This window comes from Pseudophryne corroboree, chromosome 1 (genome assembly GCF_028390025.1).
Source record: "Pseudophryne corroboree isolate aPseCor3 chromosome 1, aPseCor3.hap2, whole genome shotgun sequence".
Taxonomy (NCBI): Eukaryota; Metazoa; Chordata; class Amphibia; order Anura; family Myobatrachidae; genus Pseudophryne; species Pseudophryne corroboree.
In genome coordinates, this window is record NC_086444.1 from 561,018,145 (window position 1) to 561,037,167 (window position 19,023).

Sequence of the window (19,023 nt, forward strand, 5' to 3'; positions counted from 1 at the left end):
ATAAACACATACCTTTAGGCTGATAGGCTATCCTGACTTATTTAACCAAGTTGGATCTAAAGGTGGGTACACACTGGCCGATATATCACCCGTCCTCTTGAATGGTCGATATATCATTGGTCCGTCGGCCAGTGTGTACGGGCGATACATCTGTGAACTCCGTCGTTCACAGACGTATTGTGTCGGCCCTGCAGCACAGCCGATGGCCAATATATCTGCCGATATATTGGCGCGTCGCTGTGTGTGTGTACGGGTTGTCAGCTGACTGCCCGTACACATGCTGCGGCAGCTGGCGGTGATTGACAGCTGAACTGGGCGGGCATGTGTACACGCCCGCCCAGTTCATGACGTCAGTCCCCAACGGATCGGGCAGTGTGTATGCACAACACACTGCCCGATCCGTCCATAGATATATCTGCCGATCAATTAATCGGCAGATATAGCTACCAGTGTGTACCCACCTTAACACTTATAATTTTATTGAATCAGGAAGAATTGCTAATTTAATGCAGTGTCTTAAGGGGGGGGGGGGTACACACAGAGAGATCCGTTCTTAAAATCTAAATAATCTGACTAGATTGCTTAGATTCTGATTTTAGGTATGGATCTCTCGTGTGTATGCCTCACAGCGATAGCAATATTATGATTTGTTATTTTACAAAGCACATTCTTAGATCAGCCTCACATACAGCATAATTGTGCTATTGTACTCTTATCTATACACGATAGATAGGAAAGGAAATTTGAGGTTTCTTCAGTATCGTACAATGGGGGTAATTCAGAGTTGATCGTAGATGTGCTAAATTTAGCACATCTACTATCATTTACTCTGACATGCGGGGAGACGCCCAGCACAGGGCTAGTCCACCCCGCATGTCAGGCCCTCCTCTGCAGCACAAGTATAAAAGCATTGCACAGCCTTGATGCTCTTGTACTTGACAAGTAGCTCCCTACCTGTGCTGCTCATGCACGCTGGCAGGGAGCTACTTGTCACATCCCTGGTCGCAGCGGGGCCTGCACCCAACACGGTCGTTGCCCGGACTGCGCACCCAAAACGGCGGCCAAACACCGCCGGCCTGCCCGCTCCCGCCCAGCAAATGCTTCTGCCTGTCAGTCAGACAGAGGCGATCGCTGGGCTGAGATGTCGATAAAATCTCTTGCATGCACATGCGCACTGCGGCGCATGCGCAGTTCAGACCTGATCACTCGCTGTGCAAAAACGCATAGCAGCGCTCAGGTCTGAATTAGCCCCCAATGTTTCAGGTCTCCATTGCTTCCATTCATTAAATAACACTTTACACTGGGATTCGTACCTTGTGGCACTCAAAACAGGTAGTGACCATTCTACTTGTTTTCTGTCCTTGTCACTGCCCTATACAAAAGTGCGGTATACAGGCAACTAATACATTATTAAAATAATAATAATAATGTTTCACTAATAGACAACTAATAAGAAATGAAAAAGAAATACATTATTATTTCAGAACTGAACCATAGACCGGTGATGTTATTTCCCATATGTTATATGAGTCCAGTCCCAGGAAAGCTTTAGAACCCCTGATCCTGTGTGTCTTGCAGAGCGTAAGGATGTTTTTTTCTCTAGACAGAGAGTGACTTTTTCTGAAACATACTTCTTTCCATTGTTGCAAAAACAATTACTTTCATGTGAAATTATGCCCAATCTTCAAACCCCAAATCAGTGATTCACACAGTGCATATAGGTGTCTATAAATGCAAGTGGGAAGAAACTAGACCTATATAAAGGGACAGTTATAAAACACACAGTTCGACTGTGTACAAATTGTGCACAAAAGTAATCTGAGGAATAAATCATCCAGATTTATAAAAACAGACCAATCAGCGACCTGACGGTGTGTGTAAATGTCCATGTAGGAGAGCCCTGCACTTACACCAGATGTGAGCTGAAGTGTGTCTTAGGGGGCATACACACGGGGTGATTTTTGCCTATTTTCTAAGTGATCTGTCTAGATCTTTTAGACGTTAAGTACGGATCACTCGCTGTGTTCACCCCATAGTGATGGTGATGCACGGCCCCGCACACCACCATCGCCTGCTCAGATCTTTAGCACATGCAGGCAAGATCTAGTTAGATCGCCTAGCATGTGCAGAAAGATCACTGGTTAACCCAGATCACTCAACATACATTGCTGTGTGTATAGTGATGTGTGCTGAGCGACCTGTGCTAACCTACATCACTTAGCACACAGCACAAGTCGCCCTGTGTGTATGCCCCCTTAGTTAGTCTTCTAGTACTAATAAGATCCATCCTTTCTTGGTGCACTACATCTTGTCATGCTGAATCGCAGAATTTCCTGCACACCTGACAACTGTCAGTTTTATAAGTACAGTACAAAGTTGTGATTGTTCCTTTTGCTCACTTACCCCTCCACTGCCATTTTAACGTAGCAAATAAAATAGTTTTTTGCTGAGGAAAAAGCAGCTAGGGATAGAGGTATGTTCATAAAATGTATTAAATAAGAGCACCTTCACAAGATCCTACTGGCTTCTTGATTTGACTAACTTCTGAGTTCAATTACTTTTACCCACCCATGCCATTGTACAGTTAAGTCCCTTCCACTTTTGGATATTGACTTGGAAAAGCTCCACTTACTTTCCTGCATTGTAGGAGTCCTTACTTTTTGGCACCACTCTCGTTTGTGTCAGGAGAGCTCCATGTAAATTGATCCTCCAGAAAGGCAAATTTGCATTACAGGGGTCAGCAGGGTGTAGAGTTGGTTCTTCTCCCCGCACATCATATCTCTGCTTCATTTTGGCAACAAAATTACACAAAATTCCTAATTGTGTTGAACTGCTTAAATCGGGAATTCCCAGGTCCTGAAGGAACACTAATGATGCATGCCTTATGCTGGGTACACACTGACCAATGTATCACCCGTTCTATTGAACAGCCGATATATCGCTGGCCCGTTGGCCAGTGTGTACCAACGATATGTCTGTGCACGCCGTCGTTCACAGGCATATCACATCGGCCCTGCTGCACACACGATGACCAATATATCTACAGATATATTGGTGCATCGTTGTGTCTGTACGGGCGGTAACTTACTGCAGCAGACGGCGGTGATTGATGGCTGAACTGGGCGGGCACATGTAAATGCCCGCCCAGTTTGTGACATCAGTTACGACGGATTGGGCAGTGTGTATGCTCAACACACTGCCCGATACGCAGATATATTGAGCAGTGTGTACCCACCAGTAGTGATATCCAGGCTTCAGCACAGATGGTTAAATCCAAATATCTGAGGTACTAATGAAGTCACCTGTGCTCAAGAATGGATATCACTAAAACCTGGACTCTTAGTGTCCTTGAGGACCGTGGTTGGAAATGTCTTATTTCTGTCTGTATGAAGCTGACTTTACTGGTTGCAAAATGTGGCATTTGTTTATGGTTTCTGCTTCCCACAAGACACATATACAAAGTGTAAAACAGTGGAGACCTCTTGAATAGCTTAAGTTTATGTCCTGTAACATTTGCTAATATGCAGAATGTTTCCAGTAGGGTGATTTTCTATGCACACATTTCGCTGTTTGGAAGGCCTGCAGCAGACTACATGTTAATGAGGCCCAGGCTATTCCAGCTGTGTCACCATTAGACGATCTGACAAGTTAATTCACGGTACAGCTAGTCTCCAGAGGGGTTATTTATTTTTCTAAGTAGGGCATTTGATGCACAACATTATTAAACAAACAAAAAAAATATTTTTGCTTCTTCTGTGTTATTCTTCCAACAGGTCATTTTCCAAACAAGGCAATGCCATCTGCTGGGACATTGCCATGGGTGCAGGGGATTATCTGCAATGCCAATAACCCGTGTTTCCGATATCCGACACCAGGCGAGTCCCCGGGAGTAGTGGGCAATTTCAATAGATCTATGTAAGTGAATTTGCATTCCTATTGGTTTATTTCATCTTTACTTTCAATAACTCTTAAATAGTGTCGATGCTTGTATGCATAAACTATTCCAACAAATCTCTGTATAAAGAGTGAATTCTGATGTCATCACTTCCATAAACTGAATTCTGGTGTCACAATTTCAGTGTACACTTGTAAATAGCGTATGTTGTAGGGCAGGCTTTTTCAACCAGTGTGTCGTGGCACACTAGTGTGCCGCAACCAGTTGCAAGGTGTGCCACGGAGCCAGAGCAGCTTCCTGCACCTTCAGAGAGAACTGTTGGCCTGGGCTCTTCTTAGAGGATCAGTTGTGCTCCAGCTGTGACCTATGCCTTGAGAACGGTGTGATATCATAGGTCACGGCCACAGTGTTTCACCACCCAGCCAGCCCACCCGCCTGCATACACATCTTCCAGTTCCCGCCTGCATACACAGCTTTCCTTGCCAACCCACATCCACACCTGCCCAACCACCCGCTGCTCAGTATTCACAGAACTCCACTATGAACAACCCCCGCCACTGAGGGACAGGGAGGAGGACAGCTGATAATAATATTTGTTATTTTATTTCTCCTGTGGGGAACAATAGGATTTCAATAGGATTTATGTGGGGAGAATAATAATTTATGGATTTATCGGGGGAACAATGTGAATAATTCATGTGGGGAGCAATAGGATTTATGTGGGGAGAAATGTGATTGATTTATTGTTAGGGTCTCCTGCCCTGTGCTGCCACGTCGTCATGGCAACCGGGAGACAAGTGCTAGTGGAGTAACCTGAGCGCAGCTGATACTCCGGTTCGGGTCTTTTGCTGTGCAGTGGTTATAGGCTCTGTGCACGGCAGGGGATCCGGTGCTGGTTTTTGTGCTCACAGTCTGTGAGGTCTGAGTGGGGCGTGGACAGCACCTGCTTTATAAGGCCTCTTTTCAGGGTAAGCAGATGCTGCTGAATCTTTGTTGGTTAGTCAGTTCATGAAAGTTAGCCAGTACTGTGTAGCTTTGTATTTGTTTGTTGCTTACTGCAAATAGGCCTGGGGATTTGGTATTACACTCTGCCAATCCAGACCTAGCAGTAAGACTGGAGTCAGTCGTTTAGCTTGCTGGGGTTCTGTTACTACTCTGTGAACTTAGCAAGTTTGCGGCTGTATTCTAAGACTTGCCTGTCTAATCCTGTCTCACTGTGCTAGGTGTCAGGGGTCAGTTTAGTGGCAGTAAGCTAAAACCTGTGCACTGCAAGTGAGAAATAGGATTGTGGAGACTCTCCTTGTGTCTATCATTCCATCTCTGACCAAGGAGTTTACTGCCACACCCGTTGGTAACCCTTTAGGGTTTTGCTGTTGCCCTTAGCAACAGCATTTCAGGTTCTCTACGTATTAAAACACAACATCTTGCTTTTTCCATCTGTGCAGTTCTAATACAAGGGAGATACCCAGTTCCTTAGCCTCTGGGCTTCTCTGTTCACTTTGTGTGTATTTTGTTACCCTATTACCTTCTGTGTACGTTATGTCATATTCCCCAGTTTGTCTGTGAGTCCATTTGTTTTGCATAACAGTTCAAACACCAGTACATTCCTGCAGACACTGGAGTGCATAACAGTTCTGACACCAGTACTTTCCTGCAGGCACTGGTGTGCATAACATATTCAGCAGCCTAATACTCCTGTTGAAATTTTGTGGGAATATGGAGCATACCCCTCAAAATACGTTGCAACAGGTGGTCGATCAGGTGCAGGTCCTGACTCGACAATTTAATGATTTGTCCATTAAAATGCACACCTCCCAGGCTGCTGGCGGAGCTCCCGCAGCAGCAGCACCTGCAGGGGTTAAGGAGCCGAAAGTAAATCTCCCGGATCGTTTTTCTGGAGATCGCTCGCAGTTCTTTTGTTTCAAGGAGAGCTGCAAGCTATACTTCCGGCTTAGGCCTCAGTCTTCTGGGTCGGAGATTCAGCGGGTGGGCATAGTGATTTCCTTGCTACAAGGAGACCCACAGGTCTGGGCATATGGGTTGCAGCCTGACTGTCCGTCGCTTAAAAGTGTTGATGCTTTTTTTACGGCACTGGGCATGTTGTATGATGACCCTGACAAGACGGCCTCAGCCGAGGCTCAGATTTCGATCCTTAAGCAAGGGCGAAGGCCAGTTGAGGTTTACTGTACGGAGTTTCGGAGGTTGGCCCATGATACCCAGTGGAATGACCCAGCCCTGAGACACCAGTACCGAAGAGGTCTTTCTAACCAGATAAAGGACCAACTGGTACAATATCCCTTGCCTGATAGCTTGGATCAGCTCATGCAGTTATCCATCCGGGTGGATAGACGGCTGAGAGAGCGTAGGCTTGAAAGGGAGACTGAGATTTCCTTCCTTCCCAAGGGAACCTCAGACTCTGAGGAATTTTCTGAGGAGCCTATGCAGATTGGGGCTACCCGCCTCTCCTCGCGTGAGAAGACGCGTGTCAAGACTGAGGCCTTTGTGGACAGTGGGGCCGACGGGGTTTTTATGGACCGCCAATTCGCCCTGAAACACTCTGTTCCCTTAGTACCCTTGGCATCGGAAATTGAGATTTGTGGGTTAAACGGGGAACCATTATCCCAAGGTAAAATTACCTCTTGCACTAGCCAGATTTCTTTGTTTATTGGAGCCACACACTCTGAAAAATTGTCCTTTTATGTGACTGTCTGTACTTTTGCCCCATTGGTGTTGGGGTTACCCTGGTTAAGGGCCCACAATCCTCAATTTGACTGGGTCTCTGGGGAGATTCTTAGTTGGGGTACTGATTGTTTCAGGAGTTGCTTGAGCCTTCCAGTCAGGCTCTCGCAGCTAAGTTTGCCAGGATTGCCAGGGTGTTATGCAGATTTTGCGGACGTGTTCTCCAAAAAAGTTGCAGAGGTACTACCTCCCCATCGCCCCTATGACTGTGCCATTGATTTGTTGCCAAATGCTAAGCTTCCCAAGAGCAGGTTGCACTCCCTGTCACGTCCTGAGACTCAGGCTATGGCAGAGTACATTCAGGAGAACTTGGCTAAGGGATTTATCAGACCTTCACAGTCTCCAGTTGGGTCGGGGTTCTTCTTCGTGGGTAAAAAGGACGGTTCGTTGCGACCCTGCATCGACTTCAGGGAATTGAACCGTATCACGATTAAAAACTCATACCCACTGCCTCTCATTTCGGTCTTGTTTGACCAGCTTCGTACTGCCACCATTTTTTCTAAGATTGACCTACGCGGTGCGTACAATCTAATCCGAATAAGAGAGGGGGATGAATGGAAGACTGCCTTTAATACCCACTCAGGGCATTATGAATATTTGGTGATGCCTTTTGGGCTCTGTAATGCCCCGGCAGTCTTCCAGGATTTCATGAATGATGTGCTCAGGGAATATTTGGATAGATTCTTAGTTGTATACTTAGATGACATCCTAATCTTCTCCCATTCCCTGGAGGAACATCGGAAGCATGTACGCTTAGTCCTCCAGAAACTCAGAGACCACCGGCTTGGGGCAAAGCTGGAGAAGTGCGAATTTGAAGTTCAGCAAATCGCATTTCTAGGATATATTATCTCCCCAGAAGGTTTCCAAATGGAGGGTTCCAAGGTACAGGCAGTCCTGGATTGGGTGCAGCCCACTAGTTTGAAGGCGCTTCAGCGTTTCCTGGGCTTTGCGAATTTTTATAGACGATTTATCGCTGGATTTTCGTCTATAGTGGCGCCCTTGGTGGCACTCACTAAGAAAGGGGCGGATGTTGCTCACTGGTCTTGTGAGGCTAAAGCGGCTTTTGCCCGTCTCAAAAGGGCATTTGTTTCGGCCAAGGTGCTGCGACACCCAGATCCAGAGCGTCCTTTTGTGGTGGAGGTGGATGCCTCTGAGATGGGTATTGGGGCAGTGCTTTCTCAGATGGGAGTGTCTGATAATCGCCTTCATCCCTGTGCTTACTTTTCCCGTAAATTTTCGCCTGCCGAGATGAATTATGACATGGGTAACCGGGAATTGTTGGCTATTAAGGATGCACTCGAGGAGTGGAGACACTGGCTTGAGGGGGCTAAGTTTGTGGTCTCAATTCTCATTGACCATAAGAATCTGGCATATTTAGAGTCAGCGAAGCGTCTCAATGCCAGGCAGGCACGATGGGCTTTGTTTTTTGCTCGCTTTAATTTTTTGATAACATATCGCCCTGGGTCAAAAAACATCAAGGCTGATGCGCTCTCGCGGAGTTTTGCTCCAATCCAGGAGACCACCGAGGAGCCGTTGCCCATTGTTTCCCCATCATGTATTAAAGTGGGCATTACCCAGGACCTCTTATCATTAGTCCTTAGAGCACAGGAGCAGGCTCCTCCAGACCTTCCGGTAGGTCTTTTGTTTGTGCCTCCTAGGTTAAGACAGCGAGTGTTCCTGGAATTCCATGCCAAGAAGTCGGCAGGTCACCCGGGTATTGCCAGAACTCGGGAGTTGCTATCTAGGGCGGTGTGGTGGCCCTCGGTGGCTAAGGATGTGGATCAGTGGGTTCGGGCATGTGACATCTGTGCCCGAAATAAGACTCCTAGAGGGGTTCCTGTTGGCCCATTACATCCACTCTCTATCCCATCTAAGCCATGGACCCACATTTCAATGGATTTTGTGGTGGACTTGCCCAAATCCTCGGGGATGACAGCCATCTGGGTTGTCGTTGACAGGTTTTCGAAGATGGCGCACTTCGTTCCACTGGTTGGGCTGCCATCAGCCAGACGCCTGTCTGAATTATTTATGCTGCATGTTGTGCGTCTCCACGGGTTGCCACTTGATGTGGTCTCTGACCGCGGATCCCAGTTTGTGGCCAAATTCTGGAGGGCATTTTGTTCCGATCTCCAGATTTCTATCAGCTTGTCGTCAGGCTACCATCCGCAGTCTAATGGGCAGACTGAAAGGGTGAACCAGTCCTTGGAGCAGTTCCTCAGGTGTTATGTCTCCAAGTGTCAGACTGACTGGGTTGCTCATCTGTCCATGGCGGAGTTTGCCTATAACAACGCGGCTCACTCTGCTACAGGGATCTCTCCCTTCCTTTGTGTGTATGGGCATCATCCTAAGGCCAATTCTTTTGACCCCCTGGACTCCACGCCTGGTGGTTCCTCTGTGGTTTCGGTCCTTAGAGGTATTTGGCGGAAAGTGAAGAAAGCCCTTGTGTCTGTGTCATTAGTGACCAAAAGGGTTTTTGATAAGCGGAAAAGACCCTGCAGCTTCAAATTAGGAGACTTCGTCTGGTTGTCTACCAAGAATTTGAAGTTGAGACAGCCATCTCATAAGTTAGGGCCCCGGTTCATCGGCCCTTATAAGATCACCAGGGTTATCAATCCGGTGGCATTTCAGTTAGATCTGCCCCGTTCTTTGGGTATCAATAAAACATTTCATTGTTCCCTTTTAAAACGGGCGATTAGTAATCCTTCTTCCAGTGGAAGACCTTCCCCTCTTCTGATACGTGGCCAGAGGGAGTTTGTTGTTGAAAGGATTCTTGACTCCAAGGTGGTCCGGGGTCGGCTGTCATTTTTGGTGCACTGGAAGGGGTATGGCCCGGAGGAGCGGTCGTGGGTGCGCAGTTGTGATCTTCATGCCCCCAGACTGATACGCTCTTTCTTCTCGCAGTTCCCCGATAAACCCGGTGGTAGGGGTTCTTTGACCCCTCGTCAGAGGGGGGGTACTGTTAGGGTCTCCTGCCCTGTGCTGCCACGTCGTCATGGCAACCGGGAGACAAGTGCTAGTGGAGTAACCTGAGCGCAGCTGATACTCCGGTTCGGGTCTTTTGCTGTGCAGTGGTTATAGGCTCTGTGCACGGCAGGGGATCCGGTGCTGGTTTTTGTGCTCACAGTCTGTGAGGTCTGAGTGGGGCGTGGACAGCACCTGCTTTATAAGGCCTCTTTTCAGGGTAAGCAGATGCTGCTGAATCTTTGTTGGTTAGTCAGTTCATGAAAGTTAGCCAGTACTGTGTAGCTTTGTATTTGTTTGTTGCTTACTGCAAATAGGCCTGGGGATTTGGTATTACACTCTGCCAATCCAGACCTAGCAGTAAGACTGGAGTCAGTCGTTTAGTTTGCGGCTGTATTCTAAGTCTTGCCTGTCTAATCCTGTCTCACTGTGCTAGGTGTCAGGGGTCAGTTTAGTGGCAGTAAGCTAAAACCTGTGCACTGCAAGTGAGAAATAGGATTGTGGAGACTCTCCTTGTGTCTATCATTCCATCTCTGACCAAGGAGTTTACTGCCACACCCGTTGGTAACCCTTTAGGGTTTTGCTGTTGCCCTTAGCAACAGCATTTCAGGTTCTCTACGTATTAAAACACAACATCTTGCTTTTTCCATCTGTGCAGTTCTAATACAAGGGAGATACCCAGTTCCTTAGCCTCTGGGCTTCTCTGTTCACTTTGTGTGTGTTTTGTTACCCTATTACCTTCTGTGTACGTTATGTCATATTCCCCAGTTTGTCTGTGAGTCCATTTGTTTTGCATAACAGTTCAAACACCAGTACATTCCTGCAGACACTGGAGTGCATAACAGTTCTGACACCAGTACTTTCCTGCAGGCACTGGTGTGCATAACATTTATGTGTGGAGCAATAGGATTTATGTATTGAGCAACATGATTTATGTGGGGAGCAATGTGATTGATTTATGTGAGGAGCAATAGGATTTATGTGAGGAGCAACATGATTTATGTGGGGAGCAATGCAATTGTTTTTCTGTGTAGGCCAATGTATGTGTGGATTATTTTTTTTTTACTGTGAGGTCCAATGTGTGTGTTTTTTTTTTTTTTTCTGTGGGGAACTGATGGTGTGCCTTGGCAATTTTAAAATATTGTTTGGTGTGCCGCGAGTAAAAAAAGGTTGAAAATCACTGTTGTAGGGAGTACTGCATTGCATGCTGGAAACTAATGAATATTAGGTGCCAATTCAGATTTCTGTAACCTGCATAAAAGCACTTGGCATAATGCCTATATCCAAATCATTTACAATAGGAAGTGCATTATCCCTTATAACATTAATATTATTAAACCTTGTGTTGAAGTAGATTTGTGCTGTGTTAACACTTAGGAGATAGTACCGGGAATTTAGAAAGCACTCCGGCACATACATCAAGTGCAAGTTACAACTTACCAGGCTGCTAAACAGTGTTCAACATTTCCTAAATGCTGAGCAAGAGGCCACTGGGCATTTTACCTTATTGGCAAATTGGTAATCAATTACTAATGACTTTATTCTTTGTTTGTAAAACTGACAAATGAAGATGGCTCTTATACTGCATGGCTGCATGAGCGTTGGTATCATGGGTACAGTAGATTGGACAGAAAAGAATAATCACATCAATATGTAAGGCTGAGCACCCATTGGATGTAGTCCATTCTGATTGTGTTATTGAAGATACGGTAACTCGTATTTTGAAGTGTTTACTTACTGCTAGTGAGTCATTTGAACACAACATTAGTTATGGACCATAGACATTTTATTGTGTTGTCAAATATTCACATTTATTATATAAATCATATGTACTTTTAATGCTTTCTTGATCATTTAGAGTTTCTCGCTTGTTCTCCGATGCAAAGAAGTTGCTGCTATACAGTCACAAAGACACCAGTGGGAAGGACTTGCACAAGTTTCTGGAGAGGTTGCACAGATTCCGGGGCACAGGTAAGAAATGAATTGAAAATAAAAATAAAATGATATTTGTAATTGACTTACTGCCTGCTGTAAGTGCATTGTGTATAAATGACATGACTAGATGGTTGTCAGACTAGAATGGCTCATTCAGCCAGCTGTATGTGGACACACAACATAAGTCTTGTTTATTCAAAATACAATTGTGTAAGTGATCTGGCCTGAAAAATAGATTGAACAAGGGTGCACCACAGGACAAATGCTGTTGTAATGAGAGAAATTTTCCCCAAAACTAGCAAGGAGTTTGGACTTGGAGTTAAGATAGTTGTCTCTAATTTTATCCTTATCTACTCGTGTATCTTAGATGTACTTGGGTCAACTGCAGTTTTATCTTTTGTATCACATTCATTGTTTTATGTTTCAACAGCTGTATTCTTTAGTGTTGTATTTGCCTTTTTAATAGTTGTACAATTTTTGAACTAGATTCTGGACTATATCATACTGGGTGTACCATTGTACAGTATGTAGCATTGTGTGACAACATTGTTGTATTGGATCTGTTTATCAAATATTTTATCATGGAAGAAACAGTGTTTCTCGTGCAAGACTAATACCCCTTTCACATCGCACAAATAACCCGGTATCGACACGGCATATTGCCGTGTCGACACGGGTCAGTGTGCGATGTGAAAGCACTTTCGGCGAATTAGCGGGCCGCCTGACCCGGTAATTCAACCCAGTATAAAAGAAGCATTATACCCGGGTTGAATACCGGGTCAGGCGCAGTGTGAATGGGAGCCGCGTCGATGCGACACAGTTCCCAGTCACAGCATAGGGAGAGGCGGCGCAGGAGATGAGCTCATCTCCCAGCGCCGCTTCCACCCCCGCCCCTGCTGCTGCTGCGCCCTCCCGCTGCTATGGCAACCGACCCGGTATATTGCCGGGTCGGAAAGCCATCAAAGGAGACCAAATGCCGGATCCCACCCGGTAAGGACACGTTTCTCTTACCGGGTGGAATCCGGCATTTGCGATGTGAAAGCGGTATTAATGATGTAATGCTGTTTATAAGGACTGGGGCTGATTTGTACTGATATATAATCTGGTTCTTGTCAGAGATCACATGCTCACAGCGTTCTAACTTCCTCTTGTATCAAATTTTGACCAGCTATGTGATATATGAATAGATAAATGACAAAGGTTTCACAGCACATCATGCATTCCATGTTTGTAGCTTAAGGTCAGCCTATCTTCCTTTATCAATCATTGATAAACAGTTTACTGTAATGTGCAAAATGCTATCTGTACTGGGCAAAGGGCTATTGCTGCAATGATAAAGGTCATAGATTCAAACTACAGTGTCATTCAGTCCTGTGTGTGCATTAATAGATCTGTTTTAATAGATCTATTTTATAGGTCTATTTTACTTTCAGCTCTTATTGGGGGTAATTCCAAGTTGATCGCAGCAGGAAATTTTGTAGCAGTTGGGCAAAACCATGTGCACTGCAGGGGAAGCAGATGTAACATGTACAGAGAGAGTTAGATTTGGGTGGGTTATTTTGTTTCTGTGCAGGATAAATACTGGCTGCTTTATTTTTACACTGCAATTTAGATTGCAGATTTAACTCACCACACCCAAATCTATCTCTCTCTGCACATGTTATATCTGCCTCCCCTACAGTGCACATGGTTTTGCCCAACTGCTAAAAGATTTCCTGCTGCGATCAACTTTGAATTACCCCCATTGTGTGTAGCAATTTGAGCTGTTTAAGGGTAGGCAGGGCTGCAAAGAGAAATCCTGGACCCCGGTACAGTAACTTTCCGTTGACATACCCTGTTAGTTGCAAGGCTGCACCACTTTGGGGGCCATGTCTAGCACACAAGAAGTACTCACTCACAGGAGCATGACATACCTCCCAGCAGTTGGGAAAAAGTGTTCACTATTAGGATGGTGGGACAGTCACATAAAAGCTGCATTGGTTGCAGAGCGCATTCCCTGGAACACCATCATTTTGTGAAAGTGGATCCTCCATTGTAATTTTAGGATAAAGGATGCGCTATAGCGTGTAAGTGCAATCACACATAAACACACACACACACATAAACACACACACACACACACACACACACACACACACACACACACGTAGTATATGCAGAAATGCCTATTTTGCTGTGATTAAAGTTGAATAAACTGAAATGTTGACTTGCCAGAATATATTGTTGCATTAATAAGTCCCGAGAGTGCCACAGTATTTCTGCTTATACTACCTGTCATCCCACTAAGGGCACCTGCGCAGTATTTTGGAGTGCCACTGTGCCAGCCATGTCATATATATAGATATACACACACACACACACACACACACACACACACACACACACACACACACACACACACACACACACACACACTGTTTATAGATAGATATTACACACACATACAGGGCAGTAGAGAGTCTAGCTGGGCCCAGGTACTTTTCAGGGGCCATGGCCTATTCACAGCAGGCGTAGTCATGCATCCTTTGAAAAAATACTGAAAAAATTGTATTTTAAGTGCCACCATGGACACACTGCAGCCCAGTATACAGCAGCGTGTGCTGGGCTGAGGAGAAGAGCTACAGCTGCTGCTGCCAGTTAAGGGGGAGGTAGCTCGGAGGCCCCACTGGGCCCCTCCATCAGACCTGGGCCGGGTAATTTGTACCCCCCCCTCTCTTGGCGCCACGAAGGGTAGGGCCACACATAGCGGAACGGGACCCGCTTGGCCGCTATATGTGGCCCTAGCCTTAAGCTATATTATAAACAATACAAGTTTTGTGTATTTTTTAAGCGTCTGTTACACAATAACATAATACGTTGTGCATTATTACAGTCAGATTTTACAATAATCCATATAGACTCTGAATGAGAATCTAAGTGGGACATCCTGTCAAGTCCAAAATATTACACATTTATACAAAGGTATTCAGAAGCAATACTTGAAATTTGAAATTGAAGATTATTAAACAACGTATACACCCTCAGTTGTCCCAGTCTAGCACAGCAGTCACTAAGATAATAACCTAGCAGGGTTTGAGTGACAGGTATGCTTGATCTGCAGAAATGCACTATTTGGATTGGTGCATTGATGCATAAGGATGTGTCGGTGATGGGTTCACTATGATATGCCAGCGGTCGGGCTCCCGGCGACCAGCATACCGGCGCCGGGAGCCCGACCGCCGGCTTACTGACAGTGTGGCGAGCGCAAATGAGCCCCTTGCGGGCTCGCTGCGCTCGCCACGCTACGCGCGCCACACTATTTTATTCTCCCTCCAGGGGGGTCGTGGACCCCCACGAGGGAGAATAAGTGTCGGTATGCCGGCTGTCGGGCTCCCGGCGCCGGTATGCTGGTCGCCGGGAGCCCGACACCGGCATACTGAAGACCACCCGTCGGTGATGTCACAGCAGATTACCTGCCTGTACTAGCCTCTATTAATCCAACTTCTTTTTAACAACTTAACTGGCATGGACAGATCACATGCGACCACACCACATCACTGTGTCCCCCAGTTTTTGACAAGGAGATCCGTTCTGCAGATGTGCATCATATAATATTTAAATATTTGAAAAAATACCTTTTAAACTATATTAATTAAAAAATGCTTAAAAAACAACAACTATATAACAGTTCTAAAGGGAAACAGCATACAGCAGCGTGTGCTGTCAGTTAAGTTTTAAAAGAGCTGCACCAATAGTCATAGAAACAGTATTATGCTTAATGCTTAATAAGAACATTTTTATTTCAGGGCTCAGTAGTCTTTTAGGCTCCCTAAATGGCAATGGTATTGATATTGACAAGTGATAAAGTGATCCTGGGTTAGAGAGTTTGATGTTTATTTAAAAATACTAGGACCATGCAACTTCCTTTATGTATTCCTAGATTAGAGTAAGGGGCATGCTGTGTATTGTGGGTAGTTTTTTAAACTTAAAAAAATGATGCAAATAAAGTACTTGGAGTGGTTTAGCGCAACCCAGATGAGGGAATACATATGTAATCCCAGCAGACGGGATGCCGGCTGACAGCGGCATCTCATCTTCCGGATTCCCAGCAGCGAGGCAGCGCTCGCTACGCTTCGGGCCCAGTGGCTCGCTTCACTTGTCACAGGTTATATTCACACTCAGTTGGTGGCGTGGACCCACCAACCGAGTGGGACTAACCTGCGTTTGTATAGCTCCCGACAGCCGGGATATTAACTGCATCCCACTCAGAGATGATGCACGCTAGCTTCCAGATGTTGTGCTGGGGACTGCCTGCTTGATTTGAGCCTATGTGTAGTGATAAGTAACTTTGGGTCCCATTTATCAAGCCTTGGAGAGTGATAAATAGCACAGTGATAAAGTACCAGCTAATCAGCTCCTAACTGCCAAGTCACAGGCTTTGTTTGAGAAATGACAGTTCAGAGCTGATTAGTTTGTATTATAGCACCGTGGTATTTATCACTCTCCAAGGCTTGATAAATCTGGGCCTTTATGTATGGCTTACTAAATATTCTTTCTTTAATAAATACAATATTGGTTTCACCAGTGAGGTTTTTATTTCTGAATACAAGTTTTCAGGATTAGGGAGGTTTGCTACCTATTCATGTACACAATGGGGGTAATTCTGAGTTGATCGCAGCAGCAAGTTTTTTAGCAATTGAGCAAAACCATGTGCACTGCGGGGGGAAGGGGCAGATATAACATGTGCAGAGAGAGTTAGATTTGGGTGGGTTATATCATTTCTGTGCAGGGTAAATACTGCCCGCTTTATTTTTACACTGCAATTTAGATTTCAGTTTGAACACACCCCACCCAAATCTAACTCTCTCTGCAAATTTTATATCTGCCCCCCCCCCCACAGTGCACATGGTTTTGCTCAATTGCTAACAAACTTGCTGCTGCGATCAACTCAGAATTACCCTCAATAACCAATACCTTAATGTGCATGTAAGTTGGCACTGAAATGCCAACCAATAGTGAATGTGTACCCCACTCAAGTGCAGATGCCATTGCAATAGTGAACAAAGGGTGTACACCAAATGCTGACATCTGTGGCTGTTGTGATAACTTGAGCGCTGGCCTCACACAGATAATTATGATGATATGCTGCACTTTTTCCAGCTCGTGTTTTTAAATGTATTATTCATCTATAGCCAAAACTTGCTGACTGCAAAATAGGAGGCATCTGTCACCTGACATTATGTGTAGAAAGAGATAAGTTTCTGTTCTGCTTTAGGTAAAGTGTTGTGAAATCATTTGTCTTCACAGCAGAGGGAAATGACTAAAACAAGAAAACCTGCTAAAGGCAAAATCAGAATTTCTGCATTTCACTTACTAATTATTATGTTCATTATTTACCAGCTTATCAATTTTTGTTATCATATTGATTTGATTTATTTTTTGTGTGTGGAAGTTTACATAAATCTTGGGCATTCTATGTACTGTCCAACTTTTTTTGTCATTTCAATTTTTATGTATGGCATATAGCAAAATGTACGTATCCCCACTTTTTTTCCTTTGGTAATTTAAAAGAGATGTATCATCATTATTAAGCCATAGAAATAAGTAAAGTAATTCCTTTGTTGAAGATAAGGTGGAGCCTGGCAACAAATCAGGAGACTGAACCAAGAGATGTTTAATATGAATACGAATTAAACCACCCAATATCAGTTCAGAATAAACCATCTGTTTTCCAGGTTTCTGCCTGAACAGTCATGCAATCAACTTCAAATAGAGCAATTATTATATGCAAGTGATGAGTGTTCTGGACCAGATTCTTTGATGAAAGAATTGCTGGCTTTCAGCTTTCTCACAAGCACAGGGAAACACAGAGCAATCTGGTCTGCTGCATTTACTCTATCCACGTAGAAGCGATTCATCAAATCTAGCTTACATGCAAAATCCTGAATATTATGTGTTCATGATATCTTGAATTGAATACACACTGCCATGTAGATAACATGCAGTTCACACATTCCTTGGAAATCCAGATGCCTCTTATCATGAGAGGTTATGATAGCCAAACCCTTAACTAATTAAGCACTTTTTGCAAAGTTCAATAATCTCCAATGGATCATTACAGATAAATCTGATAAATGGGATTTTCCTTTATAGTACAGATCTAGGAAAAGATGATCCGCACAAGATAAAACATATTGCACACAGATAAAAAAAAGTGTGACCTGACTTATTTCAGGAGGTCAAGCAATGGTGGCTACTAGTAATAATGGTAATCATTGTGCATCATCATTAATATTGTTTAATTGATTTTATTATTATTATTATTATTATTATTATTATTATTATTATAAATATCCACATATTCCTTTGTGCTATATAAATGTCATTTTATTTTGTGATACAAGATACAGTTCTGCATGTGTTTAGCCTTGTTTCTGACACAAACAAAGGTGCAGAAGTTTTGACTTTGTCAGCTATGTATTTTTTTGTTGTGTTTTGGAACTGAAAATAACGTTATTATTAGTGTTAGTTTCTACTGTGTTAAGACTCTTTTATTAGACTCAGTCAGTAGTTCCCGAACTTGGTCTTTTATGCACTGTACTGAAAATAAATCAGTGAAAAAGAAAGTAGCATCAAAGCAAGCAGTGGTTATACATAACACAAGGCCACACATTTTGGCGTTTTGTGAATTTGTGGTTTTTCTCTACTTTCTGTTTAACATTTGGGTGCTTACTCACTGAGTAAGTGGCACTGAGGTTGGTTTACCTCCCAACTGCAGCTTCAAAGCATTGATATTCCCAACCCCTAACTACACGTCTGTGTAAATTGAAGTCAATAGCAAAACTATAATTGAAAGTTATTTTATATTTGTACTCTTTATTTTAGCGACACATATAGCACATCTCTGATAATATTTATACACTGAATGATGTAACCAGATGTAAGGTGGAGTTGCCTTCACTGTTGCAGCCTGGCATTTTTTTTTATACAGAAATGGGTATATGATTTTATTTAGCAATAAGCCACTTTATTGCAAACATATCTGTAGATCAGTATACTGAGAAATATCTTTGAATTAGAAAACGGAATTTGTTTATCAGCGTGCTATATGTATTAATAGTACTGTGATTTTGTTTTATTTTTTAATTAGACAGGTGCTGCAAACATTTCCATATGATTAAACTTTGGACTCTTAAGGCCCATACACACTTGACGATGCACACATCGTTAACGACCGTCGTTAACGACTTCCCTTGAACTTCCCTTGAACAGCTGAGCAAACCACATGAGCATACACACTACCAACGACCAAAGACGAAAGATGAAAGACCAAAGACGAAAGACCAAAGACCATAGACCATTCATCGTTAAAGCATCCAAGCTGAACAGTTTATTAAAATAATGAGCTGGTGAACAGTGGCTTGGTCGTTGGTCTTTCACACCATACACATTCAACGTCGTCTCTGGTCGGTAACGACCATAGTGGAAATTGAGCATACATGCTCCACAGATGA

The 19,023-nt window shown here is 44.1% G+C and overlaps 1 protein-coding gene across 2 annotated transcripts in view; it reads left to right on the forward strand.

Moving 5' to 3' along the window:
* Nucleotides 1-19,023, forward strand: part of ABCA1 (ATP binding cassette subfamily A member 1) — a 146,748-nt gene that overhangs the window by 48,498 nt on the left and 79,227 nt on the right. For both annotated transcript variants that reach the window (XM_063914150.1, XM_063914151.1), the window contains exons 4-5: nt 3,774-3,915; nt 11,454-11,566. In XM_063914150.1, coding sequence (XP_063770220.1) covers nt 3,774-3,915; nt 11,454-11,566 — 255 coding nt within the window. The remainder of the gene's footprint in view (nt 1-3,773; nt 3,916-11,453; nt 11,567-19,023) is intronic.